This window comes from Balearica regulorum, chromosome 8, assembly GCF_011004875.1.
Source record: "Balearica regulorum gibbericeps isolate bBalReg1 chromosome 8, bBalReg1.pri, whole genome shotgun sequence".
Lineage (NCBI taxonomy): Eukaryota > Metazoa > Chordata > Aves > Gruiformes > Gruidae > Balearica > Balearica regulorum.
The window spans coordinates 14,039,868-14,063,989 of record NC_046191.1 but is presented as its reverse complement, the minus strand read 5'-3'; the positions used below and the strand labels follow the sequence as shown (position 1 = coordinate 14,063,989).

The following is a 24,122-nucleotide window of genomic DNA, read 5'->3' as shown; positions in this document are numbered from 1 at the left end:
TTAACTTCATTAACCACTGACTGTTTAAAACACTGCCTGTGAATATAGGGAGTACATACTATAGCTAAAGTCTTTGTCTCATGTACAGTTCAATGTTAAATAATTGATTCTACTATAATTTCTTACATTGAGTAGCTTTTTCTTGGAGAGGCAAAAATCAGGCCTAATCTTGCTCCTGCTGAAGTAAGTGTGATTTTTACCACTGAATCAAAGCAGTTTCAGCTGTTGTCTGCAGACTTAACTTAATCAAACATGTTGCAGGCTATGAATGCAGGGTCAGATCCTAAGTTTATGTACATCTTCAGAGTGCACAAAATTTTGGTTTTGTTCTGCACCATCCGAGGGTGCCATCCCAGGGAAATATTTAGAAATACTCCTAAAGTAAAAGAGCTTCCTCTCACATGTAGCTGGAAAAATAACGATGGTCTCCCATACCATCAATGCAGTTTTGTTGTGTAGGTCTCCATTTACCTTGGACCTGAGATAACTTTATTGAAGTTAATGGTTGTTTTCTCCTTGACTTCAGTGGCAGCAGAATTGTACTTATCTGTGTGTCAGGAAACGGAGTCATAGCTGGGATCCTGTTAAGTTACTTTATACCTTTCTAGTGAGATAATTGCAGCATTATAAAAATCATCCAATACAAAAATTATCCTTGATGTTATTATATAAATGCTGCCTTTTTTTTTTATCCATTCACTACAGTTGACATTTTTCCTAATGCAATGAAGTAGCCATTGTGCTTGCAGTATCTATCCTTAATAGCTTTCAGACATGAGAGGTTATTTTCTGTGTATTATGTAGTTCTAAAAAACTGGGTATACATGATTCCATTTGGGTTATATTGTGCAATTAGATTTTAAAAATAGCTCCCCTTTCAGACTCTTTCCTCTATCCCCCAACTTATTATCATCCTATCTCGATAACCTCGCTACTGTGAAAATGGTTTGTCAGGCACCTGTGTTTTAATAAAAGCTGAAGAGAAAATATGGATGTTTATTATTGCAAGGATCGATTGGGATTTATTTCTACAATTTTAACTACCTTTCCTTTTCCTCTTAGGGTGCAAGCTGCAGCGCAGTTATGTGAAGCTGAATCGAAATCCTACTATTGATGGAGAGGAATCTACGTGCTACTCTGTTGACCCAGTACTGAAATGTATGAAAGACTGTACTCCAATCGAAAAAACTTCAGTTAAGGTTGGCTTCCACTGTTTCCCAAAAGGTATGATATTTTTCTCTTTCTGTGTCATGTACTGTAGGAGCTCTGTCAGAGCACTCAAAAGAACAAAATACAGCACAGCCACGCACAGACCTGTATTGCTCTGGCTCCTCTCTGAGCTGCTGTTTTTAATCCCATTAGTATTTGCTATAACCACTGACAGTACTGGCCAGCTAAAAGCTAGTTTAGATGATGGCAGGTAGCATCATCTGAGAAAAACATTTGAGGTGGTAAAAGGGGCAGCAGTGATCGATAATTTTTTTTTTCACGTTTTTCAGGATCTCCATAAAGTTGAGATAAGCAACACTGAGTCCTTTTATGCACATTACAGCCTGCAATTTTGTGTAGACCGGGGCAAGCAAGGCAATTGAAAGCCAGTCAAGTAGTGTGACATGACTGCTGTGATTAGGCTGCCATGCTATGCCACTGTGCAATACATCAGCAAAAAACACGTTGCTGAAATGTTCTCTAGATTGTTCCAAAAAAATGGTTTGTTTTTGAAGGTGTTTTACGCACACACACTCGTGCTCCAGATTGTTAAAAATACTGAGCCTTTTTCTCCTTTCGCTTATACCAATTTGTCATGGATGCTATGCATTGTCTAACACAGGTTCACACTGAAGTTATACAAGCAAGAGAGGAGAATCCAGAATACAAATATTTCTGGTGCATTCCTTCCTAAATCTTTTAATGAATTAGTACATATATACCTTAGAGGGAAACCTACCATTAGGGAGTATCTACTGAAGTGGTCTGTTCTCTGTGTTAACCATTGTTGGCCAAATCTGTTGTTGTTAGCTGGGATAATCCAGTGTAGTTTCACAGAAGCCAATGGACCCCTGTGTTGAGTAATACTGGAGAGGAACAGAGTATTTTATGTCTCATTTTAAACAACGTCTGTGTAGAACTTTGCACTTTGCTCATGTTATTAATATCTGCAATATGTGCTGAATCAGCCCATAAAAGCAATGAGTATCTTTCTATAATAGCCCACCATCTACAACAGCCTATTCAACAAGTAGCACAGAGAAAGTGCTAATAGTTTTCTGATGGTTCCCTGAGATGTGAATAGATGCATCCTTTTATGAAAACAAAAACCCACCCTCAACAAAAAAACCTTCCAAAATCTTGTCATATCCACGTTTTCACAGATTTCTTTTGTGTGTCCAAGTCTGTATCTCTGAAATGTCATCACCCCGGGCCACTCACTGCCTCAGAATATTAGGCTATAATAAAGCTGTCTCGTTCTCTCACAAAAATGTGTGAGAAAAGAGGAAAATCAGGAAAAAAAAGATATGTTAGTTGTCGCAGCCAGTGCTGCTTTTACAGTAACTGCAGGCTTCTCTGGTTCATTTATTGAACCAGAGACTGGGAAGTCTGCTAGCAGCACTCCTAATCAAGGGGGTTTTTTATTTATTTATCCTGAGGAGAAGGAGGAAAAGGAGGTAGAAAAGAAGGATGAGGAGGAGGAAAGAAAAAGATGCCATTTGTGGTTTTTTAGCAAGATGATTGCTTTTCCTCGGGCTAAGGATCAATAGGAACGCAAGGCCAGCCCTTAAAAACTGTTCTTTTTCTTTCTTTGTTCGATGATTTGGAGAAGCGGCAGAAACAAAATCCTCATCTTTCTCGAGCTGAGAGCATGTATTTGCATACACTGAGCAAAGACCTTTCTCAGGTCTTTATATGAGAACTCAGACCTGATAGTCTGCTGTTTCAAAAGAGAGGGCCTACATCACTGTCACCAGCAGAGCAGGGATAAAATGAGGTACAAGGATGCAGAATTTCCCTTGTTGTCCTCAAATCAGTGAAATCGTAGTCTTAGGATCTTGACTGAGGCAGACATCAGTCCAAGTTTAAATCCACATGCTGGTTTACATTTCAAACATGCCACAAGCCCTGCCCATAGGGATTATAGTTACTGAGCCAGATCCAGTTTGCTGAGGGAACTGTTTTCTACATGGATGTGAATGTGATCAGACCCACAGTGTGCCCAAGAGTAAGAGACATAACAAGAATTAATGTATGTAAAAACCAGAACTCAGACATTTTATAGAATTTCTCATTTCACAGCTTGAAAATACTATATATTTTTTAAAAGCATCTCCAGCACCCTTCTGGGAAATATTTATTATCCAGTTTATTATGCAAAACCTGTGCTTCAAGTTGGACAGTAATTTAGCCAAGGAGCGTGTTAGCATTTCAGGAGATAAGTGACTGATACAACCTGAACCCGTACAGCAGCCTCCAGATTTCCCTGTGATGAGAGATGGCATGTTATAAATGTAGTGTCCAAGTAAGGGATAAAACAAATGGAGGTAAAATTATGAAAGCTTTACCCATTCTCATTATACAAACTTAATCTAAATGGATGTCCTAATATTCTTCCAGATGCAATGATAAACCTCCAACTAGCTAAGAATATTTATTGGGAGGATGAATATCATTATTCCATTTAGATTATTTCAGCATTAAGGGATATGGCTTATTCAAGCTGCTGTTGATAAAGCAGTGTGGTAAGGTTAATACTGCAACTGACAATGCTCTGCCAGATCTCACAATATATGGGAAACTTTAATTAGAAGTTTATGAACCTCTGAAAATTCTCCAAAGGGCTTATCCTTCAGAATGAACTTCGACAAATAGTCAGCTGAAATACGCAGTGATATGCAGCACTAACATAAAAAGAGATTGCTGCTGTGTGTTGGTACGTGGTGGTCTTACATTGACAGTGGCTACCTCCAATACTTTTACAGCCTCCTGCCTGTTGTCTTTGTGCTTCACAAAATGTTATTCATTTTGTTTTTAGGGGAGCATATAATGGATGAAAATCCTGCTCCAAGTCAATGAGTCAGATGTCAGTTGTGGGGGCAGGTTTTCATTCTTTACCTGATGAGGGAGTTGGCAGCCATCAAAACAGTATTTCCTTGAAATGTGTTAATTTGCTTCATATTAGTTAACAATGGCTTCACTCTTCTGACAGATACTGCTGTAAGCCTGCTGGAATGGCAGAAAAGCGGCGATAAGAAATCTGCATCTGAGGATGTTGTGGAGTCTGTGGATGCCGACATTGATTGTACCTGCACTGGCAACTGTAGTTAAGCTAAACGCTTTAGTGTTGTGCTATAGACATACTATACAAATAATTGAATAGCTGGACAGATAAGAAGGTAACGTAATAGCTGTAGTAAAATATTAAGAAATGTGCTTAAAGAAAATAAGCCTACTGCATTGCATCCAAAGTCAAATGCATTATGTACAGTCTGCACTGCTTAATAAATATGTTGTTCATTAAATAAGTATTCATGTGGTTTCTCTCTTTATTTTTCCCTATCAACAAAACAATCAGACCAACTATAATATTATCCAGAAATTCTGCTTCCTTTTATCTGAAATATAATTACAGCAGTCCTCTCTTAAAATTATGTTCACTAAGTGATGAAAGGAAAACATGATTACGGCTACTGCTAACATTCCATTGTGCAAAGAATTTCATATTTAGCATACTAAAGACACAGTAAGCATTTGTTTTCTTTTATGTTTTCTGGTAAAGAGCAAAGTCTGTTCTTGGAACCGTTCTGCAAAAAATACATTTTACTCCCAGCAAGACCATTAGCCTTAGTACATTCTACAAAGGAATGAATTGGACTGCTAGACTCCCACTGTAGCTTTCCAGAGAGCTATAGTGTGTGACACAGTCCCCATTTTCATTTAAATTTCAATGGATGTGCTGTTGCTTCATGAGCTAAAAGTATGAATAGGAACTTTTTTTTTTTGGTTTACCATCTGCTATTGTATATCTATGAAAATGATGCCTTCAAAAACTTCAGGGAACAATAATATATCAGGTAGCATTCCAAATACTCCAAAAAAGTAATAGATGATAGAAACATATATATGAGCACTAGCCTCATAAAGCTAAAATAAAGTACAAGCAGGACGGTTAGATTGTGTCTAACCAGTGAAGTGTCAATCTGCTAGCTTTCACCTGGCCTATGCAGAAAGGCAATTCCCTCCCACCCCAGGGGACCAGGAATAGGTGGCACCTTCAAATCCCGAGCAATGGCACAATGCCTCTTCACCTTGTACACGAATCAGCCGTGCAGTGAGCCGTGATACATTTTCCCTAACAGGCAATAGCAGCCAGCATGCTCTTCCAAGAGAAGCCTTAGCGTGGGCAAGGTACTGCTGGACCCAAATGCTGTCAGGAAACTGTCATTAAAGAAAATACTTTTTTTTCTAACTAAAAATTGAGCTATCAGAAAGACAATTGAAGACTAAATAGCTGAGCAGTTGCAGGGTAACATTTCTCAGTGCTTTTCTTTCAAGAGCAGAAACATGAGTAACGTATGGTACTCCTCTCACTCTCAAGTCGCAGCCTGTCACCCGCTTGAAATTAGAAAAGACCCTGTTTTTCTCAGTGTACTGCACTTACTTCATTATTTCCAGAAGAATATAAGCCATTATGAATTTGTTCAAACCAGGGCTGAGTGGGCTGAGCCCTGACGCCTGGTGCGTACCCTGCGGCAAGCCTGTCTCCGGAGGATAACCTACAGAGGGCAAAAGTGGGATACTTGCCTCTTTCCTTTCCCCAAGCCTTAATTTAGGCTTTATGTTGTATTTGAGAACTTTCATGTGTACTGGGTCTACATGCGGATAGCCGGTGCTCTATTCAACAGCTTTTTTTTCATGCAAGCATGCTCAAACTAAGACCATTAACATGAGTTCTTGCACTGTATTTTTATTTGTAAAAAAGCATTCACAAATTCCCTGTACAAAAGCTGTGATTTGCTAACTCATCAGAAGTGCCACACTGCAAAAATGGTAGCCCCAAACAAGAGGGGAGATGAAGAATATTCCATTCCACTTTCCTCTAAAATCACACTAATATTACACACCTGGAGAGCCCTTTTCTTCCTGGTATTGTTTTCACTGTGGCTTACAGGAGATTTGCCATTGACTTTCATAGGATCAGACTGTCATCTTTAATCCAACACCTTTCTCTTTAATCCGCTTGTTTACAAAAGATAAACTTTTGCCAGTCAACCACTTCAGATAAGACAAAGGTAGTGAAGAGATGTAGTGAGAGAAGAAAAATGGACTTTCGTGCTCAACTACTGGAACAGGAATTTAGTAACAGCAAAGAGCCATTAGTAAGAGAAGTAATTCTGCTCGCAGTAAAACACAGTCATCTACACAGAAGCATGACACTAATTAACAATGATCAAGCTGGGATGTACAGTACAAAAAATACAAGCAGCTCACAAAGGCAAATGCCTTCTCCCAGAAACAATTTACAGACTGCTAAAGTCACTGGATAAAACTCGAAGGCAGAGACTGATCAGCAATCCTAAATTTGTTTATTCTACAATGAGGATATACAATAATACATACTGTACAACATTAAAAACCAATAAGCGTGCCAGGTCAGGCCTGTCCCTGCTGAAGCCCTACTTTGGATCCTGCACCAACGAGAAGGCACCTCCGGTGCCCCAATTAAAGGGAGCCACCAGAACAGCTACATGTCTCTTTCTGCTAAATTGTCGTGCCTGGGAAAAGGGCTCCTCGCTAAAACCACACACGCGTGCCTTCCCCCCCGGTCAGCACTTTCCACTGGCTGTGGTGTTCACGGGCAATAAAGCTCCCAACAGCAAGATGCTGCCTGCAACAGCTTGAGCCCAAAAGCCCTAAAGAAACTCCTAACGCACGCTGTCTGGACACAAGGAAAGAAAGGTGCAAATGCCCCACGGTGGCAGCACGGCCAGGGAATTCACTCACCATCACCCTATCGGTAACGCAGCTGGGGTGCAGGCTCGGACAGAGGGGAAAGCAGTCGCTAGCAAAACCCAGGCACACTCCTTCCTCTGCTCGGTGCAGGGCACGGCTCAGGCACAGCTCTTCTTATTTCCGTTTCGAAGGGGCAGCTTTCATTTCTGCCCAGTTCTGTTCATTAGTGCCTTCTCGTTGGGACAGCTGAATGCCTTTGACTGACCGAAAGACTCCACTGATGCTGCAGCTGTAAAATCCAAATATAATGGAAGTTAGTAAAGCCTGAGACTGGCAGTGGGCACAGCAAAGCAAAATGCTTAGAACCAGCTCATTTTGCCAAAGGAATTAAGAGCATTAGCAGTACAAGTGTGAGAAAGCCCTTCTGGAGTTTCTAATGCACCACATAGACATTTCCAACCCATCTGGGACGCTATCTGCAGTCCAGATTTAAACCTCATTTGGAAATCATGCCTGTCCTATCTGATAAAGCAAACCAAAGTTATACAGCCTACCGAGTATTAAAATGTGTACTTCACAGTCTGAGCTGTTATGCATTCTACTTTTCATTCCTAGTGCTTCTCAATGATATGAATTAATGAACTCTGGACTTTACTGTAGTAATCAAGGAATATGACCTTGCAATTATAGTACTCCAGTATTGTTTAAAAAAATGAGTGTCAGAAAAAAGATGCAGGCCTAAGCATAGGCCAGGCTTGAGTGCTAATCCTGCCTTTCCAGCTCTGTAATGCAGTTTTGCATGAGGCTGGGGATTTCTGTGCCTCGTTTTCTGCATCAGAAGGATATGACTACTTACCTACTCGATGGAGTCAGAAATGCTTATGAATTTATAGTCCCGTATGTCTTTTGCAAGTTCTTCAGTGATTCTAGAGATGAAAAGTAAATTTTTCCACTAGATCTCCTAACCACAGGAGTATATTTTATTGCTAAGTTGAAGGTTTTCATTTTCAGATTTATCCAACTGTAAAATAACTATACATTTGGAAAAAATCAAAACAATGATGTACTTAATTTGTTCACGGTCAGCTTTGGTTAAACCTTCATGGATTATTCATAAAAGCCTAGAATTGGATCCCACTATTAAAGTGGGATAGGCAGAAGGCTATTGGAGACACAGTCTTTTGTATGCTAGACAAAGACAACAAACCTTTTGTCTATCAGACCTGGCTCTTCTGATTCACTAATTTTAAATGACACAGTGACTCTCAGGAAAGCATGGTCATTCTGTTCCAGAGAAAGGAGCTGCAGTGTGATAGGAAAGGACAAAACCGTTAATATCAGACCCCTCCTGGAAATGAAATGCCTGCTCCACAGCATGAGCGTTAAAAAAAAATAACGTGTGCAATTCTAACCCCACTGAAGTCAATGGTTAAACTCAACAGAGCTAGGCTTTTACCCAGCATGTTTGAATGAGTTATTAAACGAACTTTAGTTGTCCCTAAAAATAAATGTACTGTGTGGATCTAAGTGCAGCTGATGAATAAGAAACCTCAGGAATCTAGCAAATACAGTAGTTAGGGCTAAAATCAGAGACAGCACAGAAGGTTGCAGAAGAGAGTAGCTGTTAGTGGCCATCTGAGCTTTATGTTGAATCTCAAGGTCTCTCATGCCATCTACTGGCTTTTCTGTTTACTAACAATGGTTTAAATCTTTTTCCTCCAGGTTTATTTATAGGTCTGATACATTCCAGGCAGTTTTATATAAATTCTAATCAAGGTTTGGGGTGGGTTTTTTCCCCTCTAACCTCCACATTTGATTAGTATGTTTTTTTCCTGTAAGCACATTACAATTCTGTGCCTTTCTGAACACCATTTCACATTGTCTCTAGAGGAAAAAGACATTGCCTAAGACATTCTCATTTCTGTTATTGCTGGATAAGCAGTAATTACATTGCAAGCAGGGCTGGGAGAACAGTTTACTGAGAAAATCCAAAGCTGTTCGAAAATAGCACTTACAGTTCTTCCTCAATCAGTGTGAGAAGGTTATTTTGGTCCCTGAAAATGCTTTAATGCACACAAAAAATATCTGGTTTTCCCTCTTTTTTTACCCTTGCAGTTCACTGATCTGTAATTCACAGTGACCACTTATATGTCCTAATATTATTAAGTTTGCTTTCAGATGGGCTTTGGGAAGCAGGAATTATATATAGATAGATCTGATCACAGCACTTCCCTTCATTATCTGTAGCCTGTTTCCCCCTGACGTCCCAGTTTCCCTTCCCTATTTATCTGTGTCCACTGGCCTGTTCAGCTTCTCTCAGCAGGACAAACGTGGACCCCTCAGCACACCTCCACCCCGCTCCCGGAGGGAGCAGGCAGCCCTGCAGATGTGCACCGTGCCCCACCTAGAAGCTATTCAGGCAGCTTGAAAATTCACATTGCACCCCACCTGATGAAGCTTTCGGAGCTTTACAGACATGCTCTCTCTCTTCTCTCTGTGCTTTCCTTCTGCAGTATCCTTCACTCATCTGTGATTACAAACAGGCTAAGGGCCAGGGACACGTGTGACACGGTACTTGTATAAGACAGGTTGTTGATGTTAGACAAGGTTGGAGTTCAGAGCCAAGAAGGAGTTTGAACATCCAAGACCTCTGTGGATTACCCTGGAATTTTCCAATTGCCATCTGCATAATAGAGGTAAAATTAAATCAAAATCTTTGCAGCAGCAGCTAACTGGTATTAATCAGGTTGTGCATACTGTTAGTCCGAGTAAACTTGGGTCCTGTTACTGGATAGCCACGTTCTCCATCATCTTTGATGCATTTTGCCTTTAGGTAAATTGTGAGCAATTTGGAGGAAAAAATACCAATTGGAGACGCACCATCAAACCTCAAGTCGTGCATAAACTCTGCAAGGGTCACTGTATTTGGTGCTAAATTAGGGTGCCGAAGTAACAGTCCTCATGCTTTTGCCACGTCTTTGTTTTGTCTCACTGGGAAAATGGATCACAGTCTCTTTTCATTCTGAAGCTTCAGGGCACTTTCATGACTCTTAAAATCTTCTTCTCGGTAATGAAATGAAATTCAAAATACAGTAAGTGGTGACAAACGCATGAAATGTTGTGACTAGCTCCCCTCAAACCCATCTCCATTATTTTTTTACATTATTTCCTCCACGTATCATCTTAACCTTCGCAAGTAGCAGTAACTCAACATTTTTTATAGATTATATATGAAACAATATTTAAGTGCCTTGTTTAATAGTGGTCATATCTGTCTCTCATGCGGTTGAGAATTTACTCTACTTACTGTGCTTCGATGCCTTGTTTTCTTGCCAGCTGATAAAAAGATAATTATAGCAAAAGAAATAGAGCCAAGAATCTGGGCTGAATAAGCTAACGTGCTAGAATTCTACTTAGATTCCTGCTTATGTGGTCAAAACAAAACTATTAATGTTCAAGATTATTCATGACCATGAGACTTGGGAGATGATATACAGATTAGATTCACTATGGGCATAAGAGATTGGCACAGGGTCAGGCTGGGGCTAGAACTGGGAGTCAAATGTTTATCTCACCATGACACTAACCCGTCTACGTTACTTCAGACTCAATGCAGATACATTGGTGTCTCTGAATGGTGTTTCACCTTTGTGAAATGTGGCTATACCCCTTCCATTTGACACTAACTTGGACATCTCTACACCATGGGTCACCGTGCCCCCAATGATATCATGATATCATTGCTGTATTACAAGACCTGACTTTCATGTGTCTGAAGCCAGAGTACAATCTTCTCCCCAGAGTGATGTGCTAAATTCCTTATACTAAGGAGAGTATAAGGGTGGGATCTAAGGTATCTTCCCCCTCCAGCCTGATAGCTACCTACATTATTCCATGGGAAATGCTGAAGATGTCGTCATATACATCCCATTTCCCAGGGCCCTGGCTTCCCTGGGAACAGGTTTCCATACCTGAAATCATCTTCTAGGTTCTGGCAGCTACATTGCCCCTTCTGAAACACAGCTGGGGGATGGTGGGAAGGGGGACAAATCTCACATCTCAGGTGACTGTTCAACCCCTTAAATCGTCTGAAAATAGGTGGGAACCACCATTGTATCATTGAATGAGCACAGTCACAGATACTGTGCTTTTGTAGGACTCACTGATAGATATTAAGGGCTATAGAGGGAAGAACATCTTGTGTGAGGCTTTTCATGTCTTACGTGTGAGAAAGGGCTGAGCCCCACAGCTTTTCCAGCACTTCTGAGCAGAGGCAATGCTGTTCTTTAGGATGCTGGAGCGCTGCACAGATATTGTGAAAATTAGGCACCAATAGACTTTGCTATTTAAAGGTATAGAAGGGAGTATTAAGGATTTCAATCTTGAGTATAAGCACCTACATTGTATCTAAGTCTTTTACTTTCTTCTGTGAAGCTGGGCATCAGTCTCTACAATGCTACAGCTTCACATTGGAAAATCCTGATGCAACCCAACTGAAATGCTCCAGAGGAATTAATTGGTGACCTTGCCCGACAGACCAAAATAAATCTGGCAGGCAGGTTGCCCCCCTTGCCAAGTCCTCAGATCCCCAGCTGCAGCCACATGGATTACACAGCTTCCTGGACCAGGTAAGGTTGCCAGCTCCGAGTCCAGCAACCAGCCAGCTCCCCTGCGCTGCCTCCTGCCTTCAGCTTGGCTCCGCGGGCTCCCGAGCATGCCCAGGGCCAGCTGGTTAGCACCAGGCAGACAGGGAACCTGGCACTCTCTCCACCTTTTGGCCAGCTGGTGGATCGACAAAATGGATTGCTCCACTCATGAGAAATGCTGGGATGCCGACAGCTCCCTCCTGCGCAGAGTGAGACGCAATGTGACAGCTCGAAGCTCCCCTGAGCGCAGCTCCTTTTTGCAGCACGTACAGGCTGCTCTCCGCCTCACTTTCTTCACTTGCGCAGGGGACTGAGGAGCTTTTCAGGTGCGGTGTGATGAGCTTATTTCATTTATATTTTTGAAAGGATCTGAAACCCAAAGCACCATTTTTTTGTACATTGTTTGGCATCCCATTCCAGATTTCTCTTGGTGGGTAGGCACAGACTACCTGAATTAAAGGTCAAGGTTTAGGTTAGGGGCACAGGCAAAGCTCTGTGCTCTGTGCACTACTCATTCCTACCAAATCTGCAGCTTTGCATGAACAAACACCTACAGAGAGAATCCTGGCCTGGCCAAGGCAGAGTCGTAGCTCAGACTACAGTATTGATTTCTATCATGTCAATATAAATATAAATATAATTAAGAAGGATTTCTCATTTCTTTCAAAGCTTCTACCACCAATTCTAAGGCTAAATCATTTATGGTATGAACGTTTGAATGTCACCTTCACTCACTTGCTGCAAGTTTTCAGCATGGCACTGGAGAATGGTTGAAATATATATGGTTTTGCTCCTCTTGAACTCTTGCCTTATCATTAACATCCTTTTGGACAATATTCCTTCCTTAACAGTCTCATTTTAAAGGTGGTGGTGGTTTTTTTTCCAATTATTTATATACGCAACTGATTTGTTTTGAGATTAGGTAATCAGGACTGTACGCGTGAACTGCCCCACATGTTATGGCAATATAAATATTTTCTGTAATTGCGTACGTCCCTTCACCATTGTTCCAGTCATCAAGTCCCCTTTTAACTGCAGCTCCATATCGAGCACAAGAGACAAGCCTTGCACTGCCACAACAGCTTACATTTGCATAACCTCTGATAACCTCTGCGCTTTAGACTCATATTTTAGCTCAGGAAGTCCTTCATCAAATAAGGCTCTCGTTACATTTCCACCATTCTACAAGCCCTTCATCCTAAGGCAATCAAGATGGTAAAAAATAGTACTTTTTTAAAACCAACGGCCTCAAGTCAGTGGGTGTTTGGAATACAGATGAAGCGGGATCACCCAGGGTTGGCCCCCTTAGGAAGATACCTGATAATTTCCACATTACATCATCCTTGAATTTCAATCATTTCCTCAATAATTGCACAAACAGCACTGAAATCACTGAACCTCGTCATTTTCCTCCACATCAACATGCACTTTAGAAAAAAAAAAAAAAGTTTCTTCTGCTGCAAAAATGTTGGGAGATCTTTTAAACAGTGTATGAGAAATAAAATACGTGGCATAGTCTGCCATACTACCCCAATGACTCAAGTCTGAAAACTGCAATAATTTTTCTGAGAGGTTGCTTACCTGGTTATCACACAGCAATTTCACAGCTACTGGGTTTCATTACCCACCCCCTTCCCTCCCCAAAAGATTTCCTTTGTATGAAAAGACCTTTCCTACTTTAAGTTCTTCTCTTTGCCCAAATTCTTCATTATGCTACTTGTAGAGCTTATTTTTCCCTTGTTAGGCAGAAAGCAGGGTCGCAATAAAAGCTCTACGTAATCAAGTGCGTCTCAACAAGCTGAACAGATTCCTACAGCAAACCCCCAGGAAACCTAACTGCAGCCCCCTCCGCTCCCACCAGCTGCTGCTGTGCTTATCTTCTAGATAAGAGACTTGGTGATCTCCTCTACGACTTTGCCTTTGAGGGAATGAAGCAGCGGGAAAGCAGGCTTATTCACACTTCACCCTGACCTCTAGGAGAGGAGAAGCCTTCCCTGGACAGGTATATGCTCCCAGTAGGGGCTGATAAATAGACTGAACCATAGACCAAACAACAGAGTAGAATAAAATCCATTAACTATGTTCTCTGCAGAGGGTCCTCCTCGTCTGGCTCCTGGGGGCCCGTCGTTTGCAAACTCACTGACACTAGAGGGAAACGTGACCAAGCCAATTAACAAAAGAAATCTCTCTACATTAATATATAAACAATTTTAACTAGGTCTTATTGTGTGAAAAGAAGCCTCTCTGTCTAACTGTACCTTCAGAAAAGATGCAGTAATGGTAACTTTTACCAGACACACCAGTATCAAGCACACTAAAAGTATTCACAGTTGCAACTGTGCCAAAACACATTGCCACTTCATTACACGTGGCCCTAAATATCTTATAAATATGCAAGTCAAACACTCTTCTCAAATATTCAAGTAAAAATCTGGTATACCTCTTGATGTGATTCAAACCAATACAAGTGAAAACAAACTAGATACATTTCACCTTGTGGAAAATAATTATTTTGAAAAATATATTCACTTCACAGTAACCAGTCGGAAGGTTTCCAGAAAACTGTGGACACCCTGCTCTGGGAATCTTCTGGTAAAGGAGGACATGATAGAATGAAACATCTAGACTGACTCTCTCTCCAAGGCACTTGCCTGGCTTTTACCTCATTCTGAATGCGCGCGTTGGCAGTTCAAGTCTCGTTCAACAGCTCTTTATAATGGCTTCAGGGTCTGTTTCTGGAGTTAGTCATTATCACATAATATGGGCATTTAGCTGTTCAACATTAGGATACAGAACGTAGTTTCTTGTGTAACAAAGTGAAAGGAAGAAAGTAAAGAACACAGAGAATGTGTAAGGAATAACTGATGATGGAATTTAAACTACAAGGAGGAAATAATATTTTTTATAATTTCTTGAAAGGTTTATGCAGGTGATTTTCCTAATGGAAAGAAATGATAGGTTTGGAAAGATCCTGCAGTCGTACAAGCCTGCAGAACTGGTATCAACGCTCAGAAGTTGGCAAGTCTGTTCTCCCTTTAATGTAACCAAGGCAATATTTTTCTTCAAAGGGAGGTCCAGCTTCATAACTGCAATGAGATGCAATTCCACTGATGTCTCTGGAGTTGCATTTGCCTCGTGTGACCCCCCCCCCAGCATCAGGATTTTATAAAGATTAGCCCAGCAAGCACATAAAATATCAAAAGCTACAGGAAATTTTCGGCATTTTCCTTCAGCTCCTCAGAAGGGAAGTTGTCAAAGAAGCTGTCTGCTAAACATATCATCTGCCTTACTATAGAAAGAAGGATGTCAACACTGCATGTCAAATCCAACCCTGAGATATATTTTTTAATGGGCAGGATCTGACTTAGACAGATCCCAAATCTCTCTGCAATTACCTGCATCTGTAAGAAAGGCACAAAAGGATTTATCTTAAAGAGCTCTCAAACTATTTTCCAGTCTTGCTTTTTGTGACAGAAGCAAAGTAAAAATCTTAGGAAAATATTTTCAAAGGTATTGTTTGAGGAGATTGTAAGTTTTAGCTGTTCCCATGCCTTCACGCCCGCAGTAGTGCCACCCAGGTGCAGTGTGGCCAACGCCAGTTTGCTCTCAGCCACCACCTCTCCTGGGGGGCTGGTCACCCTTCCCCCATGAGCTCCAGCCCTCTGTCAGCACCCAGACACCGTGACAGATGATGGTTTTCAGGAAAGAGACTACTCAGAAGTGGGCTGATGCCACCAGAACTATTCATCTACTACTACAGCCTATTACCTTCAGGAGAAGCGTTTGGGATGACGCAATGTGAATTGAAACGACTGTCTATCTCTACACCCTTCCTTACCCAGGGACCCTTCAAATATGCGAAGGGAGGGCACAGAAATTCAAGCACATTGGGAGAAAGCTAGAAAGCTAGACAATTCCAAGATGTTTCAGCTTAACCAGTGTAATGTATCGAGTATGCTGGCGGTCCCCTGACACAGCCACCAAGGGACCTGCCATGGCAGCGGGAAGGGACATCGCTTCCTGAAGCCAACGTTCGCATGGGTGCAAGAGGCAGATTGATTCATTCCTGCCAGCACAGACTATCTTTCCCCTGCTAGTCTCTCGTCCTGCTCAAAGCATATTTCAAACACAAGCAGTAATGTGACTTAAAGCCTAAACTCTGCTACAAAAGCTCAAGCTTCCAGGAGCCTTTCCCACAGGTAAAGGGAAGTCACGTCAGCCAGGTGTGAGAGTCACCACCCTTCATAGCTGGTTTCTCAGGTTCATTTTTCACTTCCCACTGCAGAAGAGTATCCAGCCAATATAACTAATTAATTATGCTGTATTAGCTCAAAAGCAGGTCTGCAGATGCAAATCTCTAGTGATGGCACTTTAGGATTATGACATCTGATCCTTTACATCCCTTTTGTGTGTGTGTGTCATTTTTACACCTACATAAGCTATGTAGAGAGCCCTAATGTCTCTTTTTACAAAAATTCAAGCTGGGTATTTTCAGCTGGGGGTAAACTCCTGCTGGTCTGAATTGGGCTGGATGCAGCAAGTCATCCTAGCCCTTACTTTTCCAAAGTTTCTGGTAACTTTCTCTGTTATCATCAGCTAATTTATTCTTTAAGGGATAGGTATAATTTCAGCCTATATTAATTTTTTAGAAGGGGAAAAAAGACTTTGAAGTGTCCCATTAATTATATTTTCGGAGTATGGTGGTCTCTAATAGGACAAAAGCATGGCAGAAATGGAGTACCACTGCATTCTGCTTCTCAGCTGATGTGCTGTGTACATGGCCTGAGCACTTTCCTCAAAAGAAGGAAATGTTTTCTTCATCCTAGGAAAGGATGCTCTGGTGCCAAACAAATGGGCAACCTTCTAGGAACTGCTCCCCAAGCAGCCTCTCTGCAATTGCTCCTGGTTGAAGACAGCACAAGAATTCAGTTTTTCACAAAGGCATTAGGTAGAAAAGGTTTAATTATTAAAAGAGTGTGAATTAAGCAGATACTGTGCTGCACCTACAGTGCCTTGGTGAGAAGGCGCTCTGTAAACAGAATTATTATTTCATCAGCACAGTAGACTCCTCACTTAATGGCTCACTAACTGGGCCAGAGATGAGATTCGATGTGAAGAAATCAATGACTCAAAGCAAGAGATTCAGCAAATATGAAACACCTAGCGCTTAGCTCTTAGGATTGCATATTGTCTCCTGTGGAAGCGACTCGCATCATGCAGGGAGAAAATAACACTCCTGCTGCTGCGTCCAACTGTATCCATAGGAGATAAGACTGAACTGGTGCTTGCTTGCACTAGACTCCCATACTTTAGGGGGTTTTTATTTGCTTTTTGGTGTTCTCCTCCTGTGCTAGAGCTGCTAAATAAATAAGCATTGCTACTTCATATTCCCAAAATAATTTTAGTGCCTTTTTTTTTTTAAATTCATGAGATCAAAGTGACTATTTCTTAGTAGTGGTAGCCTTATTTTGGTGTCCACCAGATGTATACATCAATCAGGATGACTCTGCTGTACCGCAGAGCAGAAGCACCAAAGGGCATCCTGCAAAATTAAATGGTGAGAATAATGAAGTCCTTCACAATTCCTCTCTGTTCTAACCATTAAAACAACTCGAGAGAGCACAGAAGATATTTTCAACATGTGGCTATAGGTGCATGACTCTTCTCCAGGCAGCTGGCTAGAGGGTAAATGGCAAGAGCAATAAGTATCTATCTCTGCTCCCTGGGAGAGAGCATGATTCATGGATGAAGAATACTTTATTTTCCTACTCACTAGCACACTGAGGCTTTACTGTGAAATTACTTCTTAAGTTTTCCCCTTCTCTTCAGTGCTAATTTAGGGATATAAAACTCACCACGCTGGCTCACTTTTCACTGAAGCGAATTCAGCTTCTCTTCCAGATTCTCAGGGAAAATCTCAGCTTTACATTCATCAGCTCCTAATGCAAAACAGCAAATCTGACTCTGCCGAGAAAGGTTCCTGGTGTAGTCGGGAGTATCTGTGCAAAGCGGGAGAGGCGAGTTAAATTGCAGAGGAAATCCTTCATTAATAGTGCCAAAGGACTGTACGAAACCTAACTAATTCTCTGAAAGAAGGAAGGATTAATATCCCATTTTACAGGGAGGAAAGTGAGATAACGGAGCAAACACCCAGAAAAATTAACAGCCAGGATCACTGCAGCTTCAGTTCCGCATCCATTCCTATGGGTGGAGAGCCAAATTTGGGCAGAATCTCTTCTATTTGTGTGGTAGTTTGTTTATTTGTTGCTATAGAAGGAAAAGCCCAGCAAAATTTCTCTCAAGCAATTTTCTTCAGAATATCCTGTCACTTCTCATTGGATTTTTTTCCCTATCTACATGCATCTTTACCAAACAGGACAGTTAGCAGTTAACACAACAGAAAACAATTATAAATTACACAGAACTGTGTTGAAACCAGACTGCCACCTTTTATGCATTTTTGTAGATAATCTGTCTTTCTGACACACCTTTCTGGCTGCTTTTTGTCAGGGGGGGATAATACAGCACAGAAATACACTGTTGAAAAATGGCAGCTTCCAATGCCTTCCTCAAAAAAAGCAATAACCTTTTTCTACACGTAATTGTACTAAATTCACCAAGAGCACATAATGGACAGGAATACAAAATGAATCACAGCATTTCTATATGAAACAGCTGTTCCATGAACTGGCCATGATGATTTTTGACTATATGACTGCATCTGTAGTTTGGAAACAATTAGCCAGAAGCAATTATTTATCTTGAGTTGTCACACTTGTTTTATCAGCTCTTCAGGGGGTTCTCGTGTAATCATAGAACTTGCAGAGCTGAAAAAGCAGGATTTTCCTGCTCCAGTTGGACCAAGAAATAAAATGCAAATCAATGACAGCATGTTTAAATAAAATTTGTACGATCCGATTTCATCCATCATTTTCTTCCTTTCCTTGTTAAGATAAAAATATTACATGCTCTCAAAGACTCAGGAGATCTCAAAATATATTTAGTAGTCACACCAGTATACTGGAATCAGGAGAATGCAAATAAATCCCATCCCTCTTTGCCTCATACTTTCCACTCCTCTAATTTGCAGTGGTAAATTTGAAATCTGAATAGTCTCATTTTTCAGAAAGCACTGAGCACTCCCCAGTGCCTTTCACAGCCACTGGGACACGCAGCTGTGACATTCAACACCTATGCAAATCTGGGCCGAGTTATCTGCAGCGAGACAACTAATGCAGCCGAGAAAAAGAGTTGTTTTGCCATCTCACAAGGGAATGAAATCTCTGTAGTGAGCTGCTGGCTCTGTTAGAGGTAACTCAACAGTGTTACAATAATGTAAGCAGCCTTAGGAATAGGCTAAAAGTCATTAGGAGGTTGGTTTTCAGAGCATATCAGGAGACGATATATGGCACCGTCATGCATTCAGGAAATCATGTTCAGGTTTTATAAACCACAAATGCAAATAAGGCCTGGCAAGCTTTATACTGTGAACACATAAATAGATTTAGCATATGTAAGCCATTGCGTAGCTCAACTGGAGAATTAATATTGTCCAGGAAGAGATATGCCAGCGTAGTAAGAAGTAAGCAGTAAGAAGCGTGAGGTGAACAGTGCCCAGGACAGTCGTGTCGAGCTTTCCAACATCACATTTCTGAAACAAGAACCAGGACACAAATGTCTCACCTATGCTGCTGACGTTAGACATCAGTTTCCGGGACATCCTGAGCAGTTAGCCAAGTGCAGCAGAGCTGCACAAAAGAACATTCTGTTGCTCGTTATTAAGTTATCTGGCTGCTTAGGCAAGGGCCACAGCCTCTGGACAGTTGCTCTGAGCACTCAGTTTGCAAGCAATAAGCATCACTTTTTTGGGAAACTAGTAAGGTTCAGGCATTAACTGCACAAGTATGGCAGTTTCCTTTCAGAGCTGAATTCAAACCACCCATTTGTGCTCATACGGTTCTCTTAAAATTAACTTCTTTATTTTATCTATAACCTTTTTTTTCTTCTTTTCTTTCAAAAGCGGCTTTTGAAAGTGCAAGCAGACTGGGGACCTGTTTGTGCTTTCCCTGTTGAAGCATTCACCAGCCTCCTGTGCTGAATCCTGATTCACCGGGTCCCACACGCTGCCGGGCTTGTGTCCTCAAACGGTGCTAGCACCACTCCTGCTCTCACTCCGCTCCTGCTTTCTGGGCACAAAACCTTTTACAGAAAAGGGGCTCTGGGGCCCTGCTGCTATAGGTGCGCAGGACAGGCAAAGAGCGAAAATGCACCTCATCCTGGATGCCGAACACGAATACTCTGCCTCACAGCTCAGGGGGTAATGAAAACTGAAGACACAAAGGGATTTTGCACTAGATTTCTGAAAAACCCAAGCTGAGCTGACAATCTAAGCACTTCTCTGTCAACAAAGGCTGTTTGGGATTTACAAACTAGCTGTCCCTCCTGAAGAGTCTGATTTATTTGGTATGCTTTGAGCAATCTTAATGCGTGCCAAGTTTTTATTCACAGCCATGGCATTTTGCATAATACCCGAGTAGAGTATTTGCTTAGGAAGTGGTAGACCTGGATTCCAGGCTTTTGCCTGCTGAGGAGGGCTGAAACTATGGCTTCCACCTCCTGTGGGAAAACACGGGCGGGGGGACTGAGCCAGGCAGAGCCTACAAAGAAGCACAAATCTGGATCCGAGTGCTAGAGACCTGGGACGTAGTTTCTGTTCGCTGGGATATTCAAATATCTAACATTAGATGGCATCTGGATTAAAAAACAGATACAAGCCAGAAATAATCAAGGACATAGAGACTGGGACCAAGAATACATCACTCTTGGCCAAGCTCCATAATCACTAGGTTAGATAACGATGCCAGTCCTCTTGGCAGACCTTATTTGCAATGTGCTGATGCAATTATATCATTTCAGTTCTGCAGCAGCTTGAATGCCACGAGGTATGTGCCTCTGTACTGCCTCTCCATGGCACAGTGCAGATGTACTTTCCTCTCTTTCACTGAAGCAGTTTGGTACACGCTACCTTACCATTCCCTGCATCAGAGCGAAGTTAAACGTAATAGTAACATTAATGCAACTACTACTGCTTCACTATTATTATGCATTTCTAATTGGGACTGTACATATCCTTGGTATCCATGGTACTGCCTGCACCTGGAGCAGGAATCCTTCCTGTTTAATTGCAAAGATGTTCCATGATTACAGCAGTCATCCATTTAATTGGGGCATCATCCCCCTGTTTCAAGTAATGTTTAATTAGGTTGCAGAAAAAGGAAAGTAAAATTCAGAAACCCCTACCCAAGAATGAATACCCTAAAGGATTTTAGAATAAATATCCTTGAGGATTTCAGAGTAAAGATGATTTGACAAGGAATAGTAAGATGTTATAATTCATCTGCTCTTGTTTTTATTAGCACATCTCACCCTCCCTACAATGGGGATGAGATCTACTGGACAGCTGCATTTCCAGGTCAGCACCCTAAGATCGGGGAGCATGCAAGAGGTACTGCCTCATTCCTCCTCCCCGGATGGAGCCTTTGGTGTACCAAGCCTTCTGCCTACAGCCTGGAGGTAAGTGCCTATCAGATGGCAAGGATGTACACACCTGGCCTGATGAAATGGCTCTCAGCATAGCAGCTTTCATGAATCCCACCCTTGGGCCCTACTGATCCCATGGGTATCAGGGCACCCAAGAGATAGATACCTCAACTCCAAGCATAAAATGTCTTGTACCTCCTTAGAGAATTAGCCCTCAGCTTTACTCTGTCCAATTTCCTATCTAACTGAAGCAGTTTGAGCGTAGGTGCATTTAAACCTGCAAGGCATTTGGATTTCATAGGGATGGAGAAGTTCCTAAGATTCAAGTATCAAAGACAACTAGATGACCTGCTAGGAGAACATGAGTCTACTTTAGCTAGTTCTCAAGATAAGCCACTTGCCCAACAATAGTCATGACTAGTTGTTGCAAGGGTTTACTACCATGCAATTTGTCTCAGTGGAAATGTCAGACACTTGCAAATAACCAGGAGATATAGTAGTGCAACATTAGAAGTAGTTCACCACAATATACATTATTTTTTTTTTACATTAACCTGCCTTTGACTCAGAGTCCACAAAAGTTAGATCATTTTCAAGGAAGCCTGACACATTGAATGTGCAGTTTTTAAAACTTGATGTTATGGCTGCGCTATTATTGTGTGGTATGCGTCGCTTGCACAGCAAGATTAGAGATCCATTTCCAAAATGAGGGTCAAATTTATAAACCCACATACAGTGCATTGTCTCTTATTGTAATAGGATTTTTTCCTTCGTACTCCTTCCTGTTTAATACAAAGTGAAATTCCATTTCATCTTTAGTAAACCTTTCAGCTGAAATATAATTTTGACTAATAAAACCTCCATAAACACAATCACTTTTATTATGTATGACTGCAACAGTCAGACCTCGATAATATCACTTGGTGTGACTGGCAGCAACAAGGTAACCATGGACACTGCTCTTGTAAAGAAGAGAAAAAATTACATCCCAGTAATTTGGAGGTATTTCTTTTCTCTTGAAAGGGAACGTAAAAAAAAAAATATTTATAGATATATCGCATTGTCAGATGCCATGCCTATTACTGGTAACATTAATATTGTTATAGTTTTAACTGTGATGCTTGGAAACACCAGCCTGAGGTCAGGACTACTGAGGTCAGAGAGCTGCCTGAACAAAATGATGGTCCTTGTCATCAGAGTCAGAACAAACAAGGCAAACAAGAGTAGAAGAAAATTGTTTTTACCTCCATTTTTCAGATAAAGGAAAAGAAGCACAAGACGACAGTTCTTTAACCAGTATAAATCAGTACAGGCTCATTGACTGTGCTCTTTTTGGGGTGACTGTTTTTCTGTGTCTACTAAGCATAGTAAAGGCCGTCAACAAGCATTGGACTAGTCAGTCCTGCACAAGGAAAACTACATCCATGTCCTCACTAATCTTTTGCATTACTTATACATTTTTTACAGACGTATTTTAAATAAGAGTTTCTATAAAGACTGATCATAGAGCAGACTGTTTTGCTGACATTTTTATTGTCTACAGAAACCTCTCGAGTTCTGGAATTCCAGCAAATTGCATCCTGTAAAGAGCACATCAACTTTATCTGTGCATTTTCCTAGCCAACTTGGCTTCTCTTCTTTCTACATAGGTGTCATGAACTGGTATTTGGGTTGACCCAACTCAAACCAGCTGTTGGTTTTCTTCTTTGAATTATTTTTCTATCACACCCTGCTTGTGCCCTTTGCCTTTCTCCATACCGATAGCTTTGCCAGAAAAAATCTTTGCTGTTCAGCCAGATGTGAAAACAGCCTGCAAACAAGGTTAGTGTCCTTTTTTGGTTAGGTATGCCTAGCCCAGACTGCAAAGTCCTGACTAGTGTGTCAGACTGTCTTCACATTTCTTATTCTGTATTACCAAAAGGTGTCTTTGAATCATTAGGTCACCTACCTGTAAATAAGCCAGAATTTTGATAACGATGCTAAAAAATAAATCTTCATAAGGCACAATGCATATGCTTTGCCTCAAATATGTACATTATCTCCTCTCAATCCCAGACAATCTAAAAGAATCTTTTCAAGATTTCCCGGGTAATCTGAATCTAGGCAGATTAAAAATGATACAAAAGATCTGAAAGGCAATAAACCTGTAGTTCACCATAGCCCACGGAGTGCTCCCTAACACCTGCTGTTTTGAAATTACTTCTGTTGCGGCGGCGAGCGAGTGTCCGCACTTTTACCTGGAAACAAAGACCGAATTATTATCTCTGCTGCCGAGGGAATGTTTTAATTTCTTGTGCTACAGTCACTTGAAAGTTCGTCACCTAGCCTGCAGATGGAGAGAGAGGGCCGTGGTTAACACGCTCGCTGGTGTTCCCCACAGAATTACGTGCCTGAACTTGATCTGAAACTCAGCGCCGGGGTTCCCACAGAGAAGCACTCTCACCAGACTAGCGGTGTGGCACAGGCAGCGCTGAGCACGCATTCCCAAAGGCACACTCCAGTCTCAGCCATACGGTTGTAACTTGGGAATATGGTTTTGAATTTCTGCGTATATTGATTAGAAGAGTGTCAGACCAGGAATTTCTTACCTGATAGGAACTTCTGAGTGTTGATGCCATTGAATGAAGGAATTCAGAAAACAAAGTTATTTTCTTCTGTTAGCGACTGCTATCGCCCCACTGTTTTCACAGCACTGAAAGTCTGCTCAGTATCTCTGACGCTTCTGTCATTTCTAAAGCCTGAGTCAGGTGGCTGAGACATGCCTGCCAAAAAAAAAGAACTTCATTTTATTTTCCATTTTCTAATCACTTATAATTTTGAATGCAAATATTGATCCAACAGAGCTATCATCACAAGAAAGGAACGAGATTTTTGACACACAATTAGAAAGGATTTACACACTAAACCTTCACATGATTTTTTCCACAGAATTAAGTGATAAAATGTGTATTTGTATATAGGAAGAGAGATAATGAGCTATAAGCATCAGTA

The 24,122-nt window shown here is 41.3% G+C and overlaps 1 protein-coding gene across 1 annotated transcript in view; it reads left to right on the top strand.

Moving 5' to 3' along the window:
* The window catches only part of LOC104631972 (vitellogenin-1), a 42,980-nt gene extending 38,463 nt beyond the window's left edge, over positions 1-4,517 (top strand). The window contains exons 34-35 of the mRNA XM_010297684.2: positions 1,063-1,224; positions 4,202-4,517. Of these exons, the coding sequence (XP_010295986.1) occupies positions 1,063-1,224; positions 4,202-4,320 (281 nt within the window). The 3' untranslated portion in view covers positions 4,321-4,517. The remainder of the gene's footprint in view (positions 1-1,062; positions 1,225-4,201) is intronic.
* Positions 4,518-24,122: the final 19,605 nt, after the last annotated feature.